This window comes from Gossypium raimondii, chromosome 11, assembly GCF_025698545.1.
Source record: "Gossypium raimondii isolate GPD5lz chromosome 11, ASM2569854v1, whole genome shotgun sequence".
NCBI lineage: Eukaryota > Viridiplantae > Streptophyta > Magnoliopsida > Malvales > Malvaceae > Gossypium > Gossypium raimondii.
In genome coordinates this window covers 60,476,553-60,501,793 of record NC_068575.1, presented here as the reverse complement: position 1 = coordinate 60,501,793, position 25,241 = coordinate 60,476,553, and the positions used below count along the sequence as shown (strand labels likewise).

At 32.7% G+C, this 25,241-nt stretch overlaps 3 protein-coding genes across 6 annotated transcripts; 1 reads left to right on the top strand and 2 right to left on the bottom strand.

Moving 5' to 3' along the window:
* Window positions 1–313: 313 nt before the first annotated feature.
* Window positions 314–2,264, top strand: LOC105802067 (40S ribosomal protein S2-2). Its single transcript, XM_012633492.2, has 2 exons — window positions 314–1,046; window positions 1,889–2,264. Exons 1-2 carry the CDS (start codon window positions 396–398, stop codon window positions 2,045–2,047), a joined length of 810 nt encoding a protein of 269 aa, XP_012488946.1. The 5' UTR covers window positions 314–395; the 3' UTR covers window positions 2,048–2,264.
* A 3,589-nt stretch (window positions 2,265–5,853) lies between these two features.
* LOC105802068 (uncharacterized) lies at window positions 5,854–14,080 on the bottom strand. Its single transcript, XM_052623218.1, has 8 exons — window positions 13,618–14,080; window positions 11,358–12,665; window positions 9,424–11,238; window positions 7,923–9,011; window positions 7,274–7,378; window positions 7,030–7,119; window positions 6,758–6,868; window positions 5,854–6,677 (listed from the first exon to the last, which is right to left on the bottom strand). Exons 1-8 carry the CDS (start codon window positions 13,681–13,683, stop codon window positions 6,132–6,134), a joined length of 5,130 nt encoding a protein of 1,709 aa, XP_052479178.1. The 5' UTR covers window positions 13,684–14,080; the 3' UTR covers window positions 5,854–6,131.
* Window positions 14,081–16,780: 2,700 nt separating this feature from the next.
* LOC105802069 (uncharacterized) lies at window positions 16,781–20,662 on the bottom strand. Of its 4 annotated transcripts, none has more exons than XM_012633494.2 (3): window positions 20,438–20,662; window positions 18,844–18,988; window positions 16,781–18,414 (listed from the first exon to the last, which is right to left on the bottom strand). In XM_012633494.2, exons 2-3 carry the CDS (start codon window positions 18,980–18,982, stop codon window positions 17,243–17,245), a joined length of 1,311 nt encoding a protein of 436 aa, XP_012488948.2. In that variant the 5' UTR covers window positions 18,983–18,988; window positions 20,438–20,662; the 3' UTR covers window positions 16,781–17,242. The 4 variants fall into 4 exon arrangements, with proteins under 4 accessions (XP_012488948.2, XP_052480227.1, XP_012488947.2 ...); XM_052624267.1 differs by having other exon boundaries at window positions 20,358–20,439; XM_012633493.2 differs by lacking the exon at window positions 20,438–20,662 and adding an exon at window positions 19,813–20,351.
* Window positions 20,663–25,241: the final 4,579 nt, after the last annotated feature.

Below are 25,241 nucleotides of genomic sequence, written 5' to 3'. Positions count from 1 at the left end.
AATTAATAAAAATACAAATATTGATTTTTTGAAAAGTAAATACAAATATTGATATAAATACATGATTTAACATGGAAAATCCATTAATGATAATCTTTAAATTATAAAATGAGTCAGAAATACTTTTATTACTAAAATTTTGAATTCTAAATTAATTATTTATTTTCCATAGAAATATAAATACGATTAAATCAAACTTTTTTTTTTGTATTTTTTTAGGAAAAGAAAAAGCTTACATTTTCGGGCAAGTAAAGTCCATATACCATAGCCCATGTCCCCAAACCCTAATTTTCCTTTTTAACACTCACCCCATTTAAAACCCTAAACTTAGCCGCCCCATTTCATCTCTCCCACTATCTGATCCCTCAAAGCCTACAAAAAAAAAAGAGCAAAAAATGGCAGAAAGAGGCGGCGGAGAGCGTGGCGCTTTTAGGCGCGGCTTCGGTGGAGGAAGGGGTGACCGTGGTCCAAGAGGCAGGCGCCGTGGCCGCAAGGACGAAGAGGAGAAATGGGTACCCGTCACGAAACTCGGCCGTTTAGTCAAATCCGGGAAAATCACGTCCCTCGAACAAATTTACCTTCACTCTCTCCCTATCAAAGAGTACCAAATCATCGACCAGCTCGTCGGCCCTTCCTTGAAAGACGAAGTCATGAAGATCACTCCCGTCCAGAAACAAACACGTGCAGGCCAGCGCACGCGTTTCAAGGCCTTCGTCGTCGTCGGAGACGGAAACGGACACGTCGGATTGGGTGTCAAGTGCAGCAAAGAAGTTGCGACGGCTATAAGAGGGGCGATAATATTGGCGAAGTTGTCGGTTATCCCGGTGAGGAGAGGTTACTGGGGGAATAAGATCGGGAAACCCCATACGGTGCCGTGTAAGGTTACCGGGAAATGTGGATCCGTTACTGTTAGGATGGTGCCTGCTCCGAGAGGTGCGGGGATTGTGGCTGCTAGGGTCCCCAAGAAAGTTCTTCAGTTTGCAGGGATCGAAGATGTTTTCACTTCTTCCAGGGGATCCACTAAGACTCTTGGTAACTTTGTCAAGGTATTGAATTTTCCTATATAGAATCTTCAAATTAGTTCAGCTTTGTTGTTATTTTATATTGTTTATGGATTTATTTAGATGCATTTGGAAATGGGTTGTTAAATGTTTTAGATCCTGTTCCTGAACTTTGAGGTTGTTGGTTTAGTTTCTTTGATTGAGTTATTATAGGGCGAATCTACCTGAGAGGTCTCTCTATTGTAGGGACCTGACCAAATTAGTCCCTCTACTATTAAAAAGAATCAAATAAGGTCAAATTGGAATAGAGTTAACATGTACTGTTTATCAGAGTTAATATTTTCAAAGTTTCTATGGTTCTGTGAATAAAATCTCTTGTATGGAATTGAATTGCAATTGAAAAGAAAAAGTTTTCAAGACATTTTTATACTGTAGATGTTAACTTAGTTACAATTTGGAGTTAGTTTATTCTTTTTAACAATATAGGGACTAAATTGATCCATTTAATAATAGGGGGACTAATTTTGTCCCATCCCTATAATATAGGGACCTCCCAAGTACTTTAACCGTTATTACTGTATGCTTGATTTGTTTTAGATTACATGAGTGATCTAAGTTATTGATTTGTTTGATACATATTCAAACATGTATATAGGGATGTGATATTTCAAGTATGAAGAATGCATAAAAAATTGAAAATACCCATATGAAAAATACGCACTCGTATCGGTGATTATCTGTTGCTGTTGGGGATGTACCTGTATTGAACACATCTAATGGCCCTAGTCCTTTTAACATAGTTTGATAGTTATATATTTACTGCATGATTTATGTGGAGAAGCTTCTTCATTTATCTGATTTTGTTGCCGTTGCAAATGGAATTGCAGGCCACCTTTGAGTGTCTTCTGAAAACTTATGGTTTCTTGACTCCCGATTTCTGGAAAGAGACTCGTTTCACAAGGTCTCCTTTCCAAGAGTATACCGATCTGTTGGGAAAGCCGGCAAAGACCCTTGTACTTGAAGATGCAGAGAGGTTGGACGTATAGTTCCCGATATACGAGTCATTAGTAAGTTGCGCCTTCCAAAGCCTGCCTGGCTGCATAGGGTAGCAATATGAAGTTCTGTTTTGTTTCTTAAAAGAATCTTAACTTACATGTTATGTCTTGTTTGGTTGGTTTTTCATGAAATTTTCAGTTATTGTTTAAGGCATGGAACATTTTTGTTTTCCTTTATATGGATTCTTTATAAAATAGTTGTTTTGCATCTCCAAGCTATTTGAGGTAGGGGAGGTAGGGGTGAGCGTGTGAAAAAAGTTCCAGATTCTAATTGAATCGAGTGAAGTGAAATGAAATTTGAATCGAATAGAGTGAAATTATTTGAGTTAAATTAAAAAATTAAACATGTCAAATTAAAATCTTATTATTGTATAACTAATCTCATGTTAAAGTACTTAAATTTGAAATCATATATACTCAATTTTCAAGGCAAAAAAGAAGAAGATATTTTAGTATAATAAACATGAATAATTAATAAACTTATTTAGGTTTTAAAATTGTTATTTTAGAAACTTTTAAAAATTTTAGGTTTTTATATATTCTTTTATCTTTTTAAACATCTTGAATTTAAAAATTATTTTGCAATTTTTATTGAGAGATTAATTTGTTTATTTTAAAATTGACAAGGATCACAGGGTATTTATATTAATTTATTATTTAAATTATTGGAGTTATTCGATTTGTAAAATTTAATTCGACTTGAAATTCGAATTATTTATTTGAATAAACTTGAATAATACGATTTGATTAACTCAAAATTTAAATTATTTTTTTGAATTGGATCAAGTTTTGTTAAATATGAAGTTTAAACGGCAATGAAAATGATGTAGTGAAACTATCCAAAGGTGGAGTTAAACCAATGTTACCTCTGGTTCCAATGTGTAATTGGTTCATCCTGTTGAAACCAGCTGGTTGTTTTAAATGGGATTTTAAAGCTAAAAATAAATATTAAATCTAATAAATTGTTAATAAAACATGCATTTACTTATCGCTCTGTTTTTAGAATCTCAGACACCTGAAAATATGGAAAATGGTCTTTTTTTTTTCCTTCTTCAAAATTGGATCGATAAGAAAACCAAAGTTGCCTTGTATACCCATTGTAATAAGAAATTTACAAATAGAATTAAGAACTTTTATTATTTTTAAATAAAAATTGAGGATGTATGAAAATTATTTTAATCAAAGCTATTGAAAATTATGCACATTATCCAAAATAACGTTATAAAGAAGGAATAATCAAAACAACATTGTATATTTTAATTTTTCAAAAGAATATCTTATTTTTTAAAGAAAAATCTTCAAATTTAAGAGAATTATTTTATCGCATAAATTTTTTCTTTCAATTTTAGCATATTAATATAATTTGTTTTACTCATTCTATATCATATTAGATTATTACACAACAGGTGAAAAAATCAAATGTGACTTTAGTTGAAATGATAATAAATTTATAACCAGTAATAATGAGATAACAAAGGTTATGATGGCTTGAGTTTAAGTCTCATGAATCTTGTCAATTGTATATTATTTTCTTAAAAAATAAATGCTTTCAAATTAATATTTGTTACTTTGTATCTTTTTAAATTTATCAAAAATATAAAAAACATAGATACTTTTAAAATAATATTTATTATTTTATAAAAAATTAATTTTTATTTATAATTTTACAAAGAAATTAAAACCCAAATTATTAATAACACCAACTAAAAAACTTATTATAGAATATAGATAGATTCAGTATTAAATTTGTATCATATCTTATTTTCATTGCTTTTACATGTCATGATTTGTATTATATCTTATTCAGATTATCCTTTTTTTATACATCATTCATTGGTCGTGAAACAGAGATATTATCCATTTTCAATAGTTTATGTCACATCAAAAATTTTATTCTGAATTTCAAGATTTTAATTTGTATTTAATTTTTTTCAAAATAAAAATACTGAAATCCAATATAAAAATACTGATGTGACATAAAATTATTGAAAAAAGAACACAAATAACATGACATCAATGTTTAATACAATCTTTTTCCTTCATTAGCAACGACCATGCCCCTAGAGTCCATTAAAGCACCAAGAGTTCAAGTTGATGCCCCTGTCAATCATTCTCCTCTCCCATTTTTTTAAGTAATAAAAGTATGTTGCAGCCTTGATCTATTAAAAACACTCCACAATAATAATAATAAAAATCATGTCAGCCCGATAGATTAGAATTTTTTTTTTAAATTCACATCAATACGAGAATAATTAAGAGCTATTTGAGTTAATTAATAATATTATAAAAAGAGAGAAGCCAAGTTATATTAAATTAAATTATAAAGATTAAATTTTAAATTTAAACATAATAAAAAATACATACCATAATTATACTCATTTATAAATAAATTTATTTCATAGTTGACAAGTCATCACCTATTTATCATCTTAAATAATATCCAACATTTCAAAAATATGAAATTTATCAGTTATTTAATTTTTTAAACTTTTTTATTTATGATTTTTAAGGATTATCTTTCATGTTTACACACATATTGTCTAATTGATTGAATTTGAATGTACGTGGAGAAAACCATAGGGGTGCAACATTTCAGCCAAGACAATTTGGTGTTAGAAGACAAGATGAAAGAGGACAATGATAGGCCCTGTGATGGGTGCATGCTCCCAATCTCAACTCCATCTTATGATTATTCAAAGTGCAATTTCTCCCTTCACAAAACCTGTGCTGAATTATCCAGAACCAGCACCATTGGTTTCAACGAAACGCCATCAACCTTGAAGCCCTTGCTTGATCGGCAATGGTGTCACTTGTGTGGTCGCTATTCTAGTGGTTTGCTTTATTCTAGGAGGCCCTACTACTTTTGCCTAATGTGTGTTGCAATTGATCATAATTAGAAATGAGTAAAACTTGATTCGATTCGAAAAAATCGAAAAAAATAATTTTAAATTCAAATAGCAGATTAGTGTAAATGCTATTTTAGTCTTTGTCAGTTTTGAAAATAAACAAATTGATCACTCTTAACAAAAATTACAAAAACTTTCAAAGTAATTTTTAAAATTCAGAATATTCATAAAAATTCCATATTTTATATTTTTTAGAAACTAAAATTTTTTAAATAAATTCTAAAAATATATAAAAATTTAAAATTTTAAAATTTTCTAAAACAATAATTTTAAGACCTATATAAATTAATAATAATTCAAGTTTATCATATTAAAGTACCTTATTTTACTTTGAAAAAGTTATGGCTTCAAATTTATGTGCTCGAACATACAATGAATTATACTATAACAAAATTATTGAATGAGTTATACTATAACAAGATTTTAATTTAATATGTTTAATTTTTAATTTAACCCAAATAATTTTACTCAATTCGATTAGACTTAAATTTCATTTATTTCATTAGGATAATAAAATTGGTTTTGTTAACTCAAAACTTTTTCATTTGATTCGATCGAACTTTCATCCTTACTTAGTAGAAGCTTATTGCAACTATTCATAAACACCAACTCAATAATTAATATATAATATAAATAGATTTATATTCATTTTACATGCTCTGTATTATAGCTTATTTTGTATCCTACTTTTCTCCGTATAATTAGCACAGAATAATGCGTCAATTACACTCGACAATTTGTCTATTTATGTTGAATACATATATTTTTGTCATAATCATTTTAAATATTTCATAAAATTTAAATACTTTTCGTGTTTTCATATCAATAATTCGCGTCTTCATAAAATTTAAAGCAAAAACCAGACCACCGTTGAAACATATGCTACCTTCATGAGCCAACATTTTTGCCTATAGACATTAAGGATTATTTAATCAATAATAATTTTACGAGTTACCATTCTTTTTTTCATTTAATACACAGGCAGTGGTTAGCATTTTCCCTAAAAAGAATTTATTTAACCACAGATAGCTTGGGAAAAAGCCTAGTGAAAATCAGTAATCATGAACAAAATCTTGATCAACTGTAGCAGTTATTTAGGGTTTATGAACTCACCCACTGGAAAAAGGCCTGTATATGTCAAACTACGATGAGTGGTATTTCATGTTAGTTTAACTCACAGTTCTGTCATCGGAGATCCCAGCTGAAAAGAACTGCTCAGCTCTGTCGATGAAGTTGCTCGGGAATCTGCAGTATAACGTTAGTGATGTCCCCAAAACTGGCAGGTTATTGTTATGTCTGGTAATTGTTTCTTCACAAGTTTTGGTTGTTCTGCAATCTCTTTGGTTTCTCGCCTTGCTGAATTTGAGGCTGTTTCCTATGGTGCCGCCCTTTCCGCCAGTGATCCTTGTGTTTCTGGTGTTGTATCGACTAGATTTTAAGGGAATATCAGCCTGAGATCTTTTTATATCAGAACCCTGCTGGTTGTACTCGCTCGATTCGTCTGCTAAAAGAAGTTCCGGGTGGGGATTGGATGTTTTGACGGTTGGTAAGATACTTCTGCAAGATCTTAACAAGGAGAGTAGCATATCCATACTTAGTTCCTGCTGAACTACATCCTTATTCTGTTCACAGCCATAACAGGCCGCAAGAAGCGTCCCTGCCAATGCTGGCATCAATTCTGGGTCACTGAAGAACACGAATGGCAGATCACACACCTGTACCCTTCCACCTCAACAGTTAGTATCTCGAGAAATGTTTAAAGATAAAGAGGGAAAAAACTGTGAAGATCACTGACCTTGTGAAGGATAGTGGGGCTCTTACCCCATCGAAGAACAGCTTGATTCCCGGAGTGGAACAATGCGAAATAACCAAGAAGCAGCAGGGATTCAAGGAGAAGCAAACCAATCTAAGACAAATTTGATAGCATATGTCAAGAATATGATTTTTGAAACTCAAACTGATTTCTTGGGTACAGCATGATTCCTCTCATATCGGTTTTAACTCACGCATGCATTTAACGAAAGATGGTATGCATTAGAAAACTGTGACGAGCACAAAATACATCACCTGATCATTAGCTGCTTTCCATTTGCTTGTGCAATAAGAAAGAAGGAAACTCATCAAGTGGAAGAACTCCATTTTCAGGTCCGGCCTTGCCTGAAGGGGGTAAAAAGGGGACCGGATTAGTTCTCTTTATCACGACATATATCAAAATCAGCATAAATATGACGAGAATCGTGGAGTCAAGCTAAAACCTCTATCACCATTATCATACAACCAATATCCAATATAGTGCATGAAATTCACTCACCAGCATTCTCTGTATAAAAGTAATATCCAATAGAGCCAAATTATTCAGAACCTTCAGCACTCCAGTTGCTACCTCCTCAAAATTAGAGGGAAGGGCATTTGAAGCCTGAAACAGAATTGACAGTCAATAACAAAAATGATATCTTCAGTATGAAGAAAACAATCACAAAGTAACCGTTTTCCCACAAGTGGCTTGGTTCTAGGGATGTTGACCACTTTATCTATTCAAAACCATACCCTTGGTAACATTCCAATTCCAAATATTTCGTAAATAACAATTTAGATAAAATACGGTCTCATCAAACCATGAACAGATTGTGATAAAATTTGCTCAAACCAAAATTATTTTCATCAGAAATAAAGCAGCTCAGATTTGTATTGGTCATGTCCTATCATGAATCCCTTTTCCCTGCTCAATAAGCATAGAGTGAAAGACAATATACTGAATATAACATAAGCCGATACCCAAGTCATTATAGGCACATGAAATGATCATAGAATCAGAATAAAAGGTAAGGATCAAAAACAAAAGGGCTGAAGGAGCAGAAGTTTTTAAAAGATTCCATAAAGCGATCTTATTTGATTCCATGACATAAAATCAAAAAGAAGAAAAGAAGGAAAAGTAACTTTTCAAAAGGTGGCAAAGTTACCTGCTCAGAAGGTAGTTTATTGTTTGCTTGAAGTAGCACACTAGTCAACAAGGAAGGAAGACTCACTAATCCAGTTTCTGATATAGCGGAAAGAAGGAATGCCACTGGTTGCTTCAAGCTTGATATGTTTTCATTCGGTTTCTCCTCCCTGGCAACTATGACAGGTTTCTCTTCCTTTTGCTCAACCAGAGTTTTCTGTGATGCATCTGTAACATCCATCTTGGAAGTGCTAAGATTGTTCAACTCAACTGAACTATCCGTCATCTGCTTTTCACCGTCTTTTCCGATGAATACTAGATTATCATTTTTATTTATTCCACAAGGTTCATCCAAAGGTCTATCCTCTGGTACTTCAGATAGCTGGGTCACTGTGCTACCATTCAGCGCACAAAATTGAGGGATAATGTCTCCAGTACTGCTATTTACAAAGGAACATCTAGAATCCACAGATGCTGCAATCTTAGTTTCTTGACTTTCACTACCTGGTTCCATTTCAATAGGTAAGGATTCCCAATTGATGCAACTATTTCCGGGACTGGATGTCAAAACAACCAGTAGATGGATACTCAAGAGAATAGATGAAGGGAATGGGGACCCTTCAACCTGGGGCCTATCATAAAGTGCAAAAAGATCTCGGAACCGTTGAATAACTTGATAGGCAACTAATAACTCGAGCAAGCCATCCCGCATTTGGAGTTGCCGTTCATCAGAGCTTACATGACCAATAATTGAGGAGACGGCCCATAAAAAACCATCCAATACTTCAGAGACTGATTCAAAATTTTCAAGAGATGTTTTGCATGAAAGTGAGGTGCTGCTTCCAGGGAGATTTAAAGATGCAGCTATCTTTATATAGTTCTCAAGTGCTGCTGACAGCATGGGGATCATAGGAGGTAAAAGATTCTGAGCAAGAAAATAACTCCGGTTCACAGGAGTAGATAACACCACCCTCAGAAGTTTTAAAAGATGTATCGTCACTTGACAAGCTTCGGGTTTCGATGTATGTGAAGCAGGCAAGGCAGAAGCAATAAAATCAAGCAGACCAGCTTGGCGAGAAGCATGCAGCTCGGGTTCCTTTCCCTCCAGAAACTAATCACCAGGAAATTTTCATAAGAAATAAGTTAGAAAGAGAGCATCAAATCCCCGCCCACCATTTGAATGGGTGCTGAAGATTGAATAGAACGTGAATTTATGCATAGCTACTCTATTTTATAAAAGAGCATTGATGATCCTAACAGCATATAGTGAAAAAAGACATTAATAAGCTAAAGTAGATCTGTGTACTTGTAATCCTCTGAAATATCAGAAGAGTGAATTAATTGAAGTATTCCTTAGAATGATTCAAAGAAAATATTTTCTGAATGTTACCACTAAAGGGTTCATATAAATTCCATTAAAACTCATAATATCCTTAAAGAAGACATCCCATGTTGATAAATCACAACCGTGGTAGATGTTAAGATCATAATATCTTTGAATGGTGGTCTAAAAATTGGTATACCTTGATCATTTCTGCAGTAATTAACCCTATACTTGAGGCTCCTTCTTTTCTTGCTTGTCGAAGTTTCTGAAGTTCCTGAAGCCACCTCCCAATTTTCGCTCTAGCAGTTCCCACTGCAGTCCTATATCCAATACCAGTATTTTCAGGAGCAGCAGGAGGTTCAGAAATTTCAAATTTCAGAGCCATAAGTCTTTGTCGAATTTTTTTAATCCTTCGCTTCAACGAGTGTTGCAAAGCACTATTGCCTGCTGCAAGTGCAGAGTTTCCTAACATAGCACTGCCATTTGCTTGACAATCCTCAGCACTGTTGGTTGGTGTGGATCTGCCCTGGCTCTCCTTATTAACTGACCGACGCAGTAAAGGCGAAGACTGATCCCTAAAATCCATTGAAGCTCTCTCCCGTATTTGTTCAAGGTAAAATTTACGACGTTGTTCACTTTCACTTAGTTTTTCAGCTAACTTCTGTGCAAGGAGTTCAGCTTCCTCTTGCTGAGCTTTAGCTCTTTCCTCCCTTCTCCGAAGCTGCTCTATGGCCCTTGCCTCTCTAGCTGCACTTGATGCCTTCCGTTCTTCTTCCCTTCTAAGCTGAGCCTCCTCCTTTTTCCTCTGTGTCTCAGCAAGACGTTGTAACTTTTCAGCTTCAATAAGCTTTCGGCGTTCTAGAACAGCTTCCTCTCTAGCCATATCTTCTTTCTGTTTACTTTTCATCACTTGAAGTTTTTCAGCTCTCCTCAACTCTGAATCTTGCAGTTTCTGACGTAACATAAGCTTTTTATTTTCTTCATTTAATGAAGTAATGAAGCGAACCTCATTAACTTTGCTGCTTTCGTCACCTGCTCTCCTCACAACTTCTGCAAGAAAAGCTTCATGTCGTGATTCACTACGTTGCTGACGGGAATACATTCCCTCTCGTAACTTCATAGTCCGAACAGCCTGCCATTCATTGACTCGAATGAGTTTCTCTGAGGTGCGCTGAAGTTTTTGAACTCTTTCATTCTCCAACTCACTTCGGATCCTCAATGCCCGCGCATGCTTTTCCTCTGCTTCCTTCTTCAAATCAACTGGAGTTTTCTTCTTCTTCTCAGGGGACATTAGTTTGTCATGCAAAATACGGACACGTTCAGCACTTTTCTTGCCAATTCCGGGTGAGTAAGATACACGAGAAGAAACACGGAAGGGAGATGAAAGTATGTCTTCCCAATTCCTCTTCTCCTTCCATGCATCCATGGATTTCCATGAAGTAGCATTTCTCTTATCCTTGTCCTTATCAGGAGGAACTTGCCTCCTAACCTGATCCAAAATTTTTGATTTTTTTTCAACAATATTTTCTGTTAATGTTTTATCTTTCCTAGAAAGCAGCTTCTCAGTTTCAGACCCAAGATATTCTCTCCTGCTCTTTCCGATAACAGATGCGGAGGGATTGTCCTTAAGAAGTGACCTAGATGAAGCAACATCAGAAGAGATATAGTTCTTTGGTGGGTCACGACCATTTTGAACAGAGTTTAATTTGCTGGACTTGCCTGATTCATTGCTTCTTTTCTCTCCATTTAGGTTCGCTTGAGTAAGATCTGAACCTCCACGGAGTTTTCTTGACTTTATCCCCAACTCTTTATCGACGGATGTTACATCAGACGGCATAAGTGGCTTCTTCAAATTATCACCAGATGTAGAAGCACAATTGGAATTGTCCTGCCCCAGGGACATCATACTGTTACATGAAAGTCGGTTAGCTCTCTCTTGTTGGATTTTTTTAAAAGCCTCTAGGGATGAAGACAGTATCTCTGCTCTGTGAGGTGAAGTTGTCATTCTACGAACCTGCATTCAAGATAAAGCATTTATAGTGTTCCATATTGAATGGTTAGATGGCATGAACATGATGCTAGAAGAAGAAGAAGAAGAAGAAGAAGAAGAAGAAAAGAGTTAAGCATCCTTACCTCCCATGAGAGTGCATGCGGCCTTCTGTGTTCACTCTTTAGAGTAATTGGCACACCGTCAGCCAATTGAGAGGACTTTTTCACATTCTCAAACTCTTCCACTCTTGTAGTTAATTCTTTAAAGTCAGAAGCAGCCTCTTCAAGAACAAGAATAGCCTCCTTCATCTGCTCCATATCACATTCTAATTCACAAAGAAGATAAAGTTCATCTACTGCCCTATTAAGATTCTCGAAAAGGAAACACCACAGCCGCTCCCTAAACCTTTCTTTGCTTTCTCCTGCATCATCTTCTCCAAGGGCAGTTATAATTTGAGCTTTTGACAGATCAGGTTTTTTACCATCCTGTACACAATCAGTCACATTTGATTGTCTCAAGGTTTCAGGTCCAATGTTCTCGGGTGGAAATGACACTGCATCCAGTGAAACCATCTCGATGCTTGAATCACCATCTACAATAGGAATTTCACATGTTTTTGGCTCGCCAACCTCCATCTTGATATCAGGCACCTCAGGTATAACCACCGTTTCAGAGGCTTGACAAGATAGAAAACTAGGATCTACTTCACTATTCTCTATTGGTTTGATGTGTTGAGTGTTTATGTCCTTATAAACGTCTTCGGCAGAAATTATTTTTTCATTATCAATCTGTGGTTCCACAATTTCTGAAGACACTTCATTAACCTCTTTACAGGTTTCTTCCATTATTTGATCCTTAGGAGTCAATGAAGATACCTCACAAGAATGACTTCTGTCATCCATGGATGCTTCTACTGTGTTTTCTTGGAGGTCAGTACAAGAACACGAAATCAAATTACTAGTATTCACATTCTTTGAACAGCCAAGCACATTATCATCTCCAATATCGCCGAACTTGATTTCAGCTCCAATATTGTTTTCATGATGAGCTACCAGAACATTTTCTTCTAAATCACCCCACTTGATTTTGTGAACCATATGGGATTTATCCTTTGATAGAATTTTTGGGTTAACTGCACAGCTGCCATTAGAATTTTTGACAAAAGAAGTGGGGGATGTGGGGTCTTCACAGTCTTTCTTAAGAACACATTTATCTAGATAATTCACGCTCTTTTCATCTTCATTTGACTCGGCAGTAGAATTTGCAAAACCATCCTGGGTATGTCCATCTGAATTCCCCCCAGATGATCGAAGCAAAGATCTATATTTTCCTTGCACAGCTCCACCCTTCTTGTTTGACAATGGCTGACCTCTCACCAAATTATTAGCATTTTTGGTCGAATACCCCCCAACCCAACTTTGTACAGAAAACTTCGAGCTGCTTCTGTGCTTCTGGGAAAGAAATAAAAAGAACTAATAATGAAAACAACATTCGACACTGACAAATAACAATCTAGTTTACGAGAGAGATTTAGAATATTAAGGTAGTTTTCTAAGAAATGTTTTAGTTAAGACGAGAGACCAAAAGCACAACTAGGAGTAGCAGATGACATCCAAGAAGGAAGACTGATCATCTCACAAGCCAGAAAAACCAATAACACTAAAAGTTCCACATCAAGAACAAAGTTAAGCAAAACGAAGCCTCGGGTTGCAATGAACAACTTCAACAAAGCAAAGTTTCCAAACTTCTTGACTGAATAACAGAATCTTTTAAGTCTAAGACTCTGATTCTATCTTTTAACAAAAACACTCACCTATCAAACTTGTCATTGGAATCGTACTCAGTTAAAATCATATGAAAACTTATGGAACATATTTCCTTCAAGCTGATAGACCCAAATAATTTGTAATTGCCAATAGTCGAGTGGTTCAGTACTGAAGTGCTGGACTCTTAGTTCCCATGGTCAAGCATTAAACCTTAACAACCTCAATTATCAAACTAATAATGATAATTTGAAATCAAACAATTCACTTTCCAATGTTAATCAGATTATAAATAAAGGACATTCCACTCATAATCTAACCTTATGACCAATCCTAGCTCAGAAATCAGCATAAAGATACATAAATAAATTACTTAGCATATTGCTGGTTGCTGAGAAAAGCAATCACTTCAATACTTAAATATATATATTCCATACTAAAACAAAAATCAGTTAGTAAAGCTCAATGCAGCAGCATCAATAAAACTTAATTAAGCTAATAACATGAAGAGACAAAGTACTCTCCTATATCCCCAGTTTTCATAGTAATCAGACAAATAATAAACTAAAATGGCAACAAAAATCAACAAATTATGAAAATGCGAAAGGGGAATTAATAACATTGGTTTAAGGAAGAACACCTTTTTCACTTGAAACCATCCTGACCCTTGATCATCCACTGCTGATTCTTCACTGTTCTCCATCATCTCCAAGCAATAAAATCCCCCAAAGTACCCTCTGAAAATAAGAACTTTACAACAAAAGGATTATAATTGATCATAAAAAAAAGCCCTAGTGTTACAACAGCAAAAGGAAAAAAGAAAAAGAATCTCCCGATTTGTAGATAAAAATGTAAACCTTGTTAATCAGAAACGATCAACATGATCAAAATCAAATTGGGTAAATTAAAATTTTACAAAAGAGTGGGTGATTGAACCGGTCAGAAGAAAAAAAAACCTGAAATGCGAAATGAAAGAAGAATGGGTAATTTACGACAAAAGATTTTATCTTTTTAGAAGGAAAGGTTTGGATTTTTGAGGAAATGGGATTTTTCAAGTATTCTATTTAACTTTTTCTTTTCCATGGAGGAACAAAGGAAGGAGAGGAGGGAAGCGAGAAGAAAAGGGTTTTATATTAGAAGAAGAAAGCCCATTATTGCCTTATTTTTCCTTTTTCATGGGCCTACCTGGGCCAGGACTCAGATTTCTTGACCTCTTAACTCGAATTTGGCTAATAATTTATTTTTTAAATAAAAATATAAAGTAGTTAATGATTTTTATTTGACACATCAATAATGAGAGTTTAAATTAGAGGTATTGAGCAATCGAGCTCCCTATATAAGTCATACTTATGTTTATATTTTCTAATATTGGTCCCTCTATAAGTATTATATTAACATCGATATATATTTAGGACATGTTAAATGTTTGTGCTACCATTTTTGTCTGATAGGTTTAGTGTAACTCGAGTTGGACCGACTGATGTAAAAATTTTAATAATATAATATTTAAATTTAATCATAATCATATATAAATATATATTTCTTAAATAATAAAATCGGCTTGCACATAGCTTTAATGAATTCAAACTGGTCTCATACGAATTTAATATGTATATACGCTTGTTTTAAAACTTTTAATATTATTTTGAATAATTATGAAATAAACGTGTTTGTAATCGTTTAAAAGACGGTAGAAAAATTACTCATTAAATGGGGTATAATCAATGATGAAGTTAAGAAGGTTGGCAGGTTCGGCTCCGATCTTTAAAATGAATTTTTTCATTTAAATTTTTATAATTTATAAAATTTTAAATTAGTGATAAAATTATATTTTGATTCTAAAAAATTATAAAAATTTAATTTAATCTTTTAAAATTATAAAGATATGGACTATTAAAATAGTGAAATTATATTTTTACTATTGTAAAACATACAATTTAATTTCAGTCTCCTAAAAATTTTTCTAACTCCACTATTGTGTATAATATAAAAAAAAGAGTATGAAGTAATCACATAGTATAATCCATATGATTAAACATATGCCACAATCAATAATATTTCATAATACAGACACGTTTTATTCGATAAAAATAGGTTAAATAAATACATAAATAAATAGAATTATTATGTGAATATAATTCAGTTTAAAAGTTATGAATGTGATCCAAATATGTAAGGATTATTATTCCATATATATAAGTATAACTGAGTTATAAAATTTAATTTTATTAAAAATTTTATTGCATGTGTATGAATGCCTCGTATTTTTAGCTTTTCTCTCCTAATTAAACTGTCTTTAGTTTCACACCTAAACTCGATTAATATATGTTATTTTAATATTAGTTTTCTATTTAAACTTTGATTAGTGTAGGTTATTTTAATATTATTTGACCTACAAATTTAGCCTATAAATTAATTCCTTTTCCACCCTAAAAGATAATTCATTACACATATTAAGTTTTTACAAGCTTTCAAAGAATTTTGTGTTTACGTTTTAAGAGTTTTTATTTCGGTTTGGGGTTTAGTTTTATCTTCATATTTTATATTTTTCATTTTTTTCCGTTTTAGTGAAATTATTTTTACCCGTAGTTTTTTATCCTCTTTAGAAAGGTTTTTTCACGTAAAATATTTGTATTCGATATTTTCAATTTCTTCGTTATTTTACTTGTTCATTGCTTAAACCAGGTTTATCCCCAACAAATTGGTATCAAGAGCTAATTCGATTTTCATAATCAACTCGTTCAGAAATGGCAACAACAAGGTTTAATATTATTAAGTTTGATGGCATCACAAATTTCAATCTCTGGCAAGTTCGAATGATGGCAGTTCTGATTCAAGGTGATCTTGACAATGTCCTTATAGAGAAGAAGCCTATAGACATGGATAAATCATAATGGGATAGGTTAGATAAAAAGGTTTTATCCACGATTCAATTATGTCTAACAAATAATGTGTTGCAGAAGGTTTTGATGGAAAAAAACGACATTCACCTTATGAAAAAGGTTAGAAACCCTTTACGTGACTAAGTCTCTAGTTAACCGATTAGTGTTGAAACAACGGTTGTACACGTTCCGCATGAAAGAAGGTGAGCACCTTAGAGATCACATTAGTCAATTTATTACTCTTTTAAAAGATTTAAAGAACGTTGAGGTTCAGATTGATGATGAAGAGTAAGCTATGCTATTATTGTGCTCTTTACCCCATTTGTACAAGTCTTTTAAGGAGACCCTCATTTATGACAGAGATAATCTATCATTCGAGGATGTGAAAGGTTATCTGTTGATCAAAGACAAACTCGACAATGAGTTTAGTTCTAATAGCAAGTCAGATAAGCAAGTCTTGATTTTGGTAGCTTCAAGGAAGCAAGACAAGAGATGTCACTATTGTAAAAAAGCTCATATCAAGGTAGATTGTTATAAAGTATGAAATAAAAGGACCGTGAAAGCAACGAGAAGATTTAATTTGTGCTTTTTTGGTCAATGACAAAGGTGATAATTTCTTGTCGGTGTCAACAAGTGAAGACTATATAATATATAATAGGTCCTTTTTTCACTCTAGAAATATATCCCATTACACATTGTGTTTACGTTTTAAGAGTGATTTAATTTTATCTCTATCTTTTATACTATTCATTTTTCACTTCATCATTGGACAAACATTTCTATTTGGAAGCAAAAAGTGAAGACTATATAATATATGAGTTACCGAAAGGGTATGTTGGAATTTAGAATTGATTTTATACAAATGTTATTGTCAGTAGTAGTTTACAACATTGCAATAAATAATTTCTACGCTTGCAACAATTATGTCAAAGATTATCATTATTCTAAAATTGTCTATATGTACAAAGTAAAAAATTTGAATTCTATTTATTGAAGAGAATTTAATCTAAAAGAAGAGAGAATTCCCCTATGATTTACCTTAACGGTAAATCTCTGATGGTAGCCTCTTTTGATACCACCCATCACAGCAAAACAATTCAGACAAAACTGCTCAAAGTTATACATACATACATACATACATATGTATATATATTGTGCTCTCTAATATAAAGATTCAATTCAAGACCCATCTCCAAAAACTTCTTCAATCATACTACATGTAGGTAAGAAGTCCATCTTGGTTTTTTGGCAAGTTGTTGTATATCCAGAATCCCAAACTTTAGTATCACATGATTCTGAAACATATCCATGGCTGCCACCATTGTTTAACCCGTTTGGGTTACCTTGCCGCTGATCACCGTTGTCAGCAGCCACTGGTGTTTCTTATGATGCGGCCCCTGTATCAGAAGATGTGCATGAATCATCTTGGATCTCTAGTTTCTTGTGCTTTGCTTGTTCATCCTTGAGATTGTTTTCATGCAGCTGAGCCATGGGACCTTGGTTGCTAAACAGCTTACCCGAATACGTTTCTGAAACTTTGATATTGTCTGCAGCACTATCGAAATATATACTGTGATTATCACAAGTTTCATCAGCAGCATCCTCATCACAAACACACAATCCGCTTTCCTGATTCTGATGATAAGGGAAATCTCCTTGACATACATCTTCGTCTGAGAAAACTTCATTGTTGCCAGAATCATCAGTTCCCTGCCACTCATCATTATCACTATCGATACTCACTGATGCACATCTGTTCTGAACTGACCTCTTCCACAGCATAAATACATTGAAGTAATAACTGACAATATCCATTTTGGTTCGATAAGGGAAAACCGAAGCAAGGTCTTTCCAGAAATTCTTCCCCATGGATACAGGATTAGAGAATACAACTTTGTGGAATAGCTGTTCCTCCTCTTCACTCCATTTATCAGCCACTACTTCACCCATCTCACAGAAACCAAGCTCAATAAATCTCTCATGCCCAAGCGATTCTCTAAGTTCTTCTCTCGCTTCCAATATGTGCTGTCTGACACACCTGACAGAATCCTTATCCTCACAATTGCAATCAGTTCTGCCACGTCCAACTTTGTCATAAGACACAGAAGACTCCAAAGCCGGCATTGGAATGATACAAGTTCCCATCAGTTCATTCTCATATCTACCAGCAGCAGTTTCAGATACATCAGTATCATAACAAATGTTTCTTGCAACCAGTGAATCTTCCCATTCTGGAATATCCACTTGGTAATTAGGTCCAACAAGAACCGGTTTCCTCGGAGGATATTGCAAAAGTATAGAATATATATCTTCCAAATGAGATATTATCCTCATTGGACGTTCAGGGTTAAAACATTCTCCACAAGAAGTGATGTGAAGTGGTTCTTCTGGCCAGGAGACCGCTTCACTGGCACTACAGGTAACCTGGGAAGAGTTGGCAATGCAGCCAGGAACATTGATCTCAAAGTCATCAGCATGTCCAGGGTGTTCAGTATCAAAGGCATTTGCATGCTTCTCATCGCTATTAATATTAGTGTTTGTGAATCTGCCCTCACCTTTACCAATTACACATTACAATGCCGTAAGAAATAATTGAAAAGAATTACAGAAAGGGGAGAATAAATTTGACATATTTACAACTGAATCATTTACTACTTTGGTGTTACTTAAATACAATCACTGTTTCCAGAAGACAAATGAAATTGACTTGAGAGTAAATAGACAATGAATTCGATCCAGGCACACGAAATCAACATCTGGGAATAATTAAAAAGCATAGAGAACAGTGACACAAGATTGAATAGTCCATCGAATTTAGGAGCCAAAAAGAATTCATTTAAGTATGAATATGGTCTGTTTAATATGGGGTTTACATAATCTGTTACAATATACATATCACCAGGAATAGGAATGTCAAGTTAACATGCCCAAATCACAGCCTCAGTGTCTCAAATGTAGTTTATTACAGGCTAGAAGTTATGTACCTGAACCATCGGAAATCAGGGCTTCAGAAAAAAAAGGTTCTGAAGTTAAAACCTGCGGATCACTATGTTCCACTTGTCTTGGTTGCTTGAATGAAACCTCAAACTCGTCCTTCTCAGCAAAAGGCCGCTTATGTACCATGTTGTACTGTACCAAAACATTGAAGTGATGAGAGAATAATAAAGTAAAAGAATTACTGACAAAATAAGCCAACTGTGGGTTTGCACCAAGGAAGCAATGACCAAAAACAGATATTCAATGGCGATGAAAACTGAAAAATAGCGACAACAACAGCCAGTAATTTCTTTTTCCGGCCAAACAGAGTCATTGACAGAAGTCAAATTACAACACAGCTTATAAAGATAGATGAACAGTGGGGGAAAACATCAGATCATGCTCACTATAACAAGCTCTAAACGACTAATCAATCATTATTAACGGCAGTACTAAGATGAAATTACCAATGTGTCATAACACTAACAAATTTCACTAGGATATATCCCTGCTCACTCTAAGTCATTTCCTAATAATAATCTACACATCAAAACTATACGACTCGAAACTCATTAAAGTTGGATATAGTAAAAGAATGTCATAATCAACCAACACATTCTAGAGCCGAACTAGATATTGAACAATAACATGTTAGAAATGCACAAACAATACTAATAATCCAAAACATAAGAGAAGCATAAAAGCCTAAACTAACAGCCATTTTACTTTAATAATTTCTATGACATAACACAATTAAGATTATAAATTCAGGAAAAAGTTTTTTGCTTTAACTATTATACATATGCACACACATATCTATATATGCATATATACATGTGTGTATATATGTATAGACATTTATGTCACTGTTATTATTAAGAGAAAGCTGAGATAAGTAATTTGGGGTAATTATTTAAAATTTACATGTGGGAATCTTATATTTGAAATTAACCAATATAAAAAAGTTATTTTAATACCTTAGGAAAAGGGGCCTTTCTTGAAATGATCGATCGGGTTACAATTGGGAAATTACGTCTTAATTAACAAGAAATAAAAGGATTAAGATTGCGATGTTAGATGCGAATTGACCTTCCCCTAAGTTAATTAAACGAAAAAACCAAAAGCCCCAAATATCAGAAAAACCTAACCCTAGATCTTGAAATTGCAAAGAAATCTACAAAATTGACGCCGACACATGAACAAAAGAAATCTATTCCCAACATATTTAACTCTAAAGACGATCTACAGATCAAACAATCTTTTTTACGAATCGAATGCTAGAAATAAAATGACCATTGAAAAATTGATTCTTTTAAAGAAATAATTTCAAATCAGAAACTGAAATACAGATCCACAAAAAGACATGGCGAAACTCGAAACCGAACTTTACAGATCCATAAATTATTAAAAAGAACAAGGAACCCTAAACCGTAGAAACGATCTAAGAAACGAAAAAAAAAAAAAGATGAGGAAGGTCGATAGAAAAATGAATCAAATCTAAGCGTGATTAGAATAAACATACTGAAATAGAAACTACATGTATCGAGATCGAATTTGAGGATTTCGTTAAAGACGAAAAGAGGGGTAAATTTTAGGGTTTACCTTCGTTTTCTTTTTTTTTTCGTAAACAGAAAATGGAAAAAAGCCTGAAAAAAGGACACGTATCAGGTGATAATTACGAGGAGTGCCACTCGAATAAAGAGAAAAAAATAATGAGAAAGGCTGGCTAATGGGTATACATTTTGTTTGAATAAAGGGGGTTTCTAAGAGGTTGGCGAACCAACAAAATTTGATTGGATAATCTATGGGACTAACTAATGGTGGGAAATTTTGGCAATTTGTTGACACCTACCCGCTTTCAAAAATTTTCGACTTTCCTGTATATGTTTTATTATTTTGGATACTAAACAACAAATATCAACTGTCAAAACCACTTCCAAATACAATTCCCAATGTTAAATAGAGTGAACTCATCAATCTTAAAATTACTTACTCAGTTGCATTCACTCTAAAATCATCTGTCCTACATTTCTGCATCCAACAAAGCTAAACCCCATTAGAAATCTAGCAAAAATATAATTTACGATTTAAACAAATCTTCATCTTAACTTGTACTTTCACAACGCCTTTTTTGTGACGGGACCTAACTTGATTTGGTAAAATACTTGATTGAGTCCAAACAATATTTGAACTTTAAAATTGGGAGACTTTTAATTTTTTGAACCGTCAAATCTAAAAACATATAATAAAGTAAAACTAGATTTAGGAAAATAAAGTAAAAATACACAACACATAAGCATCGTCCACTTAAATAACCTAGCTGAAATATAAATTGATAGGAATAAAATAAATAAAACCTCGTATCTAAAAAATATAATAAAGTAAAACTAGATCTAGCAAAACAAATAAATAAATTTTAAATTTTCTCAAGTGATTTCAGGGACGAAGTTAGAAATGTTTTAGGGTGAAATTAAAATATATACTTTTACTATAATAAAAATGTAATTTTATCATTTTAATATTGTTAGAGTTGTGTGACTTAATTCTAAAAGATTACTTACAAGTCAAGTTAAACAAAATATATTTTCTTTCTAGAAGATTTAGTATTTATTAGTATAATATATTTAGCATTTATTACCATAATTTATTTGACCTACTAATTTAGCCTATAAATAGGTTCTTTTGCAACATTAGAAAATACACCCATTAGAAATTATAACTCATAACACATTTAGAGAATTTTGTGTTTACGTTTTGAGAGTTATTTATTTTCGAATTTTTGGGGTTTAGTTTTTATCTCCATCTTTTGTACTCTTCGTTCTTTTGCCATTATAGTAAAATTATCTTTACCTGTGATTTTTTATCCTCTTTGAAAGGGTTTTTCCAAGTTAAATTTGTGTGTTCAATTTCTCAATTTATTCTGCTATTTTTTTACTTGTTGTTTAATTGGGTCGATCCTAACAAGTGGTATCAGAGCTAGTTCAATTTTCATAGATTAGCCCGTTCAAAGATGGCAGCAACAAGTTCTGAAATTGAGAAGTTCAATGGTGAGACAAATTTTAATCTGTGACAAGTTCGGATGATGACAATTCTAGTTCAAACCTGTTACCGGGAAAAAGCTTGATAATCTAAATCAAACAGAATGAAAAGAGCTTGATGAAAAGGCCATGTCTGTAATCCAGTTGTGCCTCGCGAATACAGTATTACAGGACGTATTGATGGAGAATACCTCATCTGCCTTGTGGAAAAGGTTAGAAACAACATCTATTTACGTTCCGCATGAATGAATATGAGCTTCTTAGAGATCACATCAGTCAATTCATTACCCTTTTAAATGATTTAAAGAACATTGAGGTTCATATTGACGATGAAGATCAGACTATGCTATTATTGTGTTCTTTACCCCCTTCATACAAGTCTTTCAGAGAGACCCTAATTTATGGCAGAGACAAACTCTCGTTCGAAGATATGAAGGGTCATTTGTTGAGTAGAGACAAACTCGACAATGAGTCTGGTTTGGATAGTAAGACAAATAGGCAAGTTTCCGTTTTGGTAGCATTAAAGAAATGAGGCAAAATGTGCCGCTATTGTAAAAAGTTAAGTCACGTCAAAGCAGATTGTTATAAACTGCGAAATAAAAGAGCTGCTGAGAGTAACGAAGAAGATGTAGCTGGTGCTAATTTGACCGATGAAAGCGGTAATGATTTCTTGTTAATGTCAACGAGCGATAACTCCAAACTCACGTCCGAGTGGATCCTAGATTCAGAATGTTCTTTCCACATGTGTCCCAATAGAGAATGGTTCTCCACATACAGTTCAGTTGAAGGTGGAGTTGTGTCCATGAGAAACGATTCATTTAGTAAGGTAATTGGTATTAGTACTGTTAAAATTATGATACACGATGGGACGATTAGGACACTATCAGATGTTAGGTATGTACCTGAGTTACGAAATAATCTCATCTCCTTAAGTATTTTAAACTTGAAAGGATGCAGAATCAACATCAAGTCGAGCGACATTAAAGTATCTTGTGGAGCTCTTGTTTTGTTAAAAGGTAAAAGAACTGGCAGTCTTTATATTATGGAATGTTCTACAGTAACCGGTGAAATCGAACGTCCCTCGTCTGTTACAGAGTCAAAGTCAACTCGTTTGGAGCGGAGGCAACTTGGTCATAGGAGGGAAAAATGTATGATCGTTTCGTTGAAGAGAGATTCTCTTTTGGATGCAAGTTTTGAAAAATTATGGCACTATGTTCTTGAAAATCAGACCCGAGTTAGTTTTGATTTGGCAATATACAAGTCGAAGGCTAGAAGTCTTCCAGCTTCTAAGCACATATTCAACCCAGTTAATTCCCTACATAGTTCAAGATAGGCCCGTGGCGGGCTTTGGCAAAGATGGCGTTGTAAGAATTTGTGTCGATGTGGTGATTGTTAGAGTTGTGTGACCCAAATTCTAAGAGATCACTTACAAGTCAAGTTAAACAAAATATATTTTCTTTCTAGAAGATTTAATATTTATTAGTATAATATATTTAACATTTATTAGCATAGTTTATTTGACCTACTAATTTAGCCTATAAATAGGTTCTTTTGCAACATTAAAAAATACACCCATTAGAGATTAGAACACATAACACATTTAGAGAATTTTGTGTTTACGTTTTGAGGGTTCTTTGTTTTTTGGGGTTTTGGGATTTAGTTTTTATCTCCATCTTTTGTACTATTTGTTCTTTTGCCATCATAGTAAAATTATCTTTGCCCGTGATTTTTTATCCTCTTTGGAGGGGTTTTTCCACGTTAAATTTACATGTTCAATTTCTCAATTTATTCCGCTATTTTTTTACTTGTTGCTTAATCGGGTTGATCCTAACAAATAACATATATTTTATAATTTTAAATGATTAAATTAAAATTTATCATTTTAGACGACCAAAATGTAATTTTACCATTACTAATTTAAAATTTCAGGCCTAAATGAAAATTTATCATTCAAATATTTCAATAATAAGTATTCTAAATTAAAAACTATAGATAAAAAAATTACTTTTACTAGTCTGTAATTACTTTTGAACTTATTTTTCTCCTCGATTAATTGGATACAAGTTAAAATTATAAAATGTTAGAAACTATCATATATTAATTAATTCCATTGATATCATATCTTAAAATGAATAAAATATACATATTAAAATATAATTTCTAAAAAATTTAAAAGTATATGATATCAATTTTATATTATTGTGTTATGAATAGTAAATTTATTTCTGTCTAATGTGTATATCGTACGCTTAATCTGTACATTGTACGAGTATGTAAACTAGTATATTATATATTACAAATTCTTAAATTCTATGCTGATCAGTTGATGTGAACAACTTATTTAATTGACACTTGTCATACCCTTTTTATAACACGTGAACATATTTATATTATTGTTTTGTAAATAGTAAATATTAGATTTTATTTTTATTTTAATGACATATTTTAAAAAGTTATCCACATTTTAATAAAAGGTTATAATATTATACCCACAGTTATTTAAAAAATTAATATGCGTCTAATGTTAAGTACTGAACATAATTTTTAAATAAAAATAATTATTAAGTATTATTGAATTAAAACTGTATTTAATGATAAATAATCACTTTATACATATTAATTTTAATTTAATGATAAATTAAAAAACGTAAATTATAAAGTCACACTTAAAAAAATTAATGATGTATCTTAAAACAATTTTTTCACATTTTGATAAATACATTGTAATATTTTTAATGATATATTATTTTAAATAATGGGTTGATTTTAAAATATATTTATAATTAACAATCGGTTGAATTTTTTTTAATTTTACATTAATGTTTGCTTTTAAAAAATAACTTTAGATATATTACGTATGATAAATTTGCGTGTTCAATTAAAACATTCCCTAACATAACATAACTTCGGATATATTTGCATTTAAAAAATAACTTTAGATATATTACGTATATAGGTATTTTTTAAATTTTACATTAATTTTGCTTTTTAGTTTGATTTAGATTATATATTTAGTGTCTATTAGATTACGTCATACCAGGGATTAAACTATTAATCTCGTGATTAAATATGGGGTGAACAGTCATCACACCACAACCCATAATTAAAATCTATATTACTTTTAATTGTATCTTCTAAAACATTATGAACGTTAAAAAATCTGTAAATATATTTAAGAAACAATTAATGTGGTTGCTATTTAAAAAAATTTAATGTTAATATTATTTACGATTAAAAAATAAATAATTTATATTTATATTTATTTATTAAATATTTCCAATTATGTTTAAAAATATGTCAAGTTTTATTAAATTACTCACATCATATATTAGTGTAAGGTTTAGACATAGAATAAATATATTTATAAT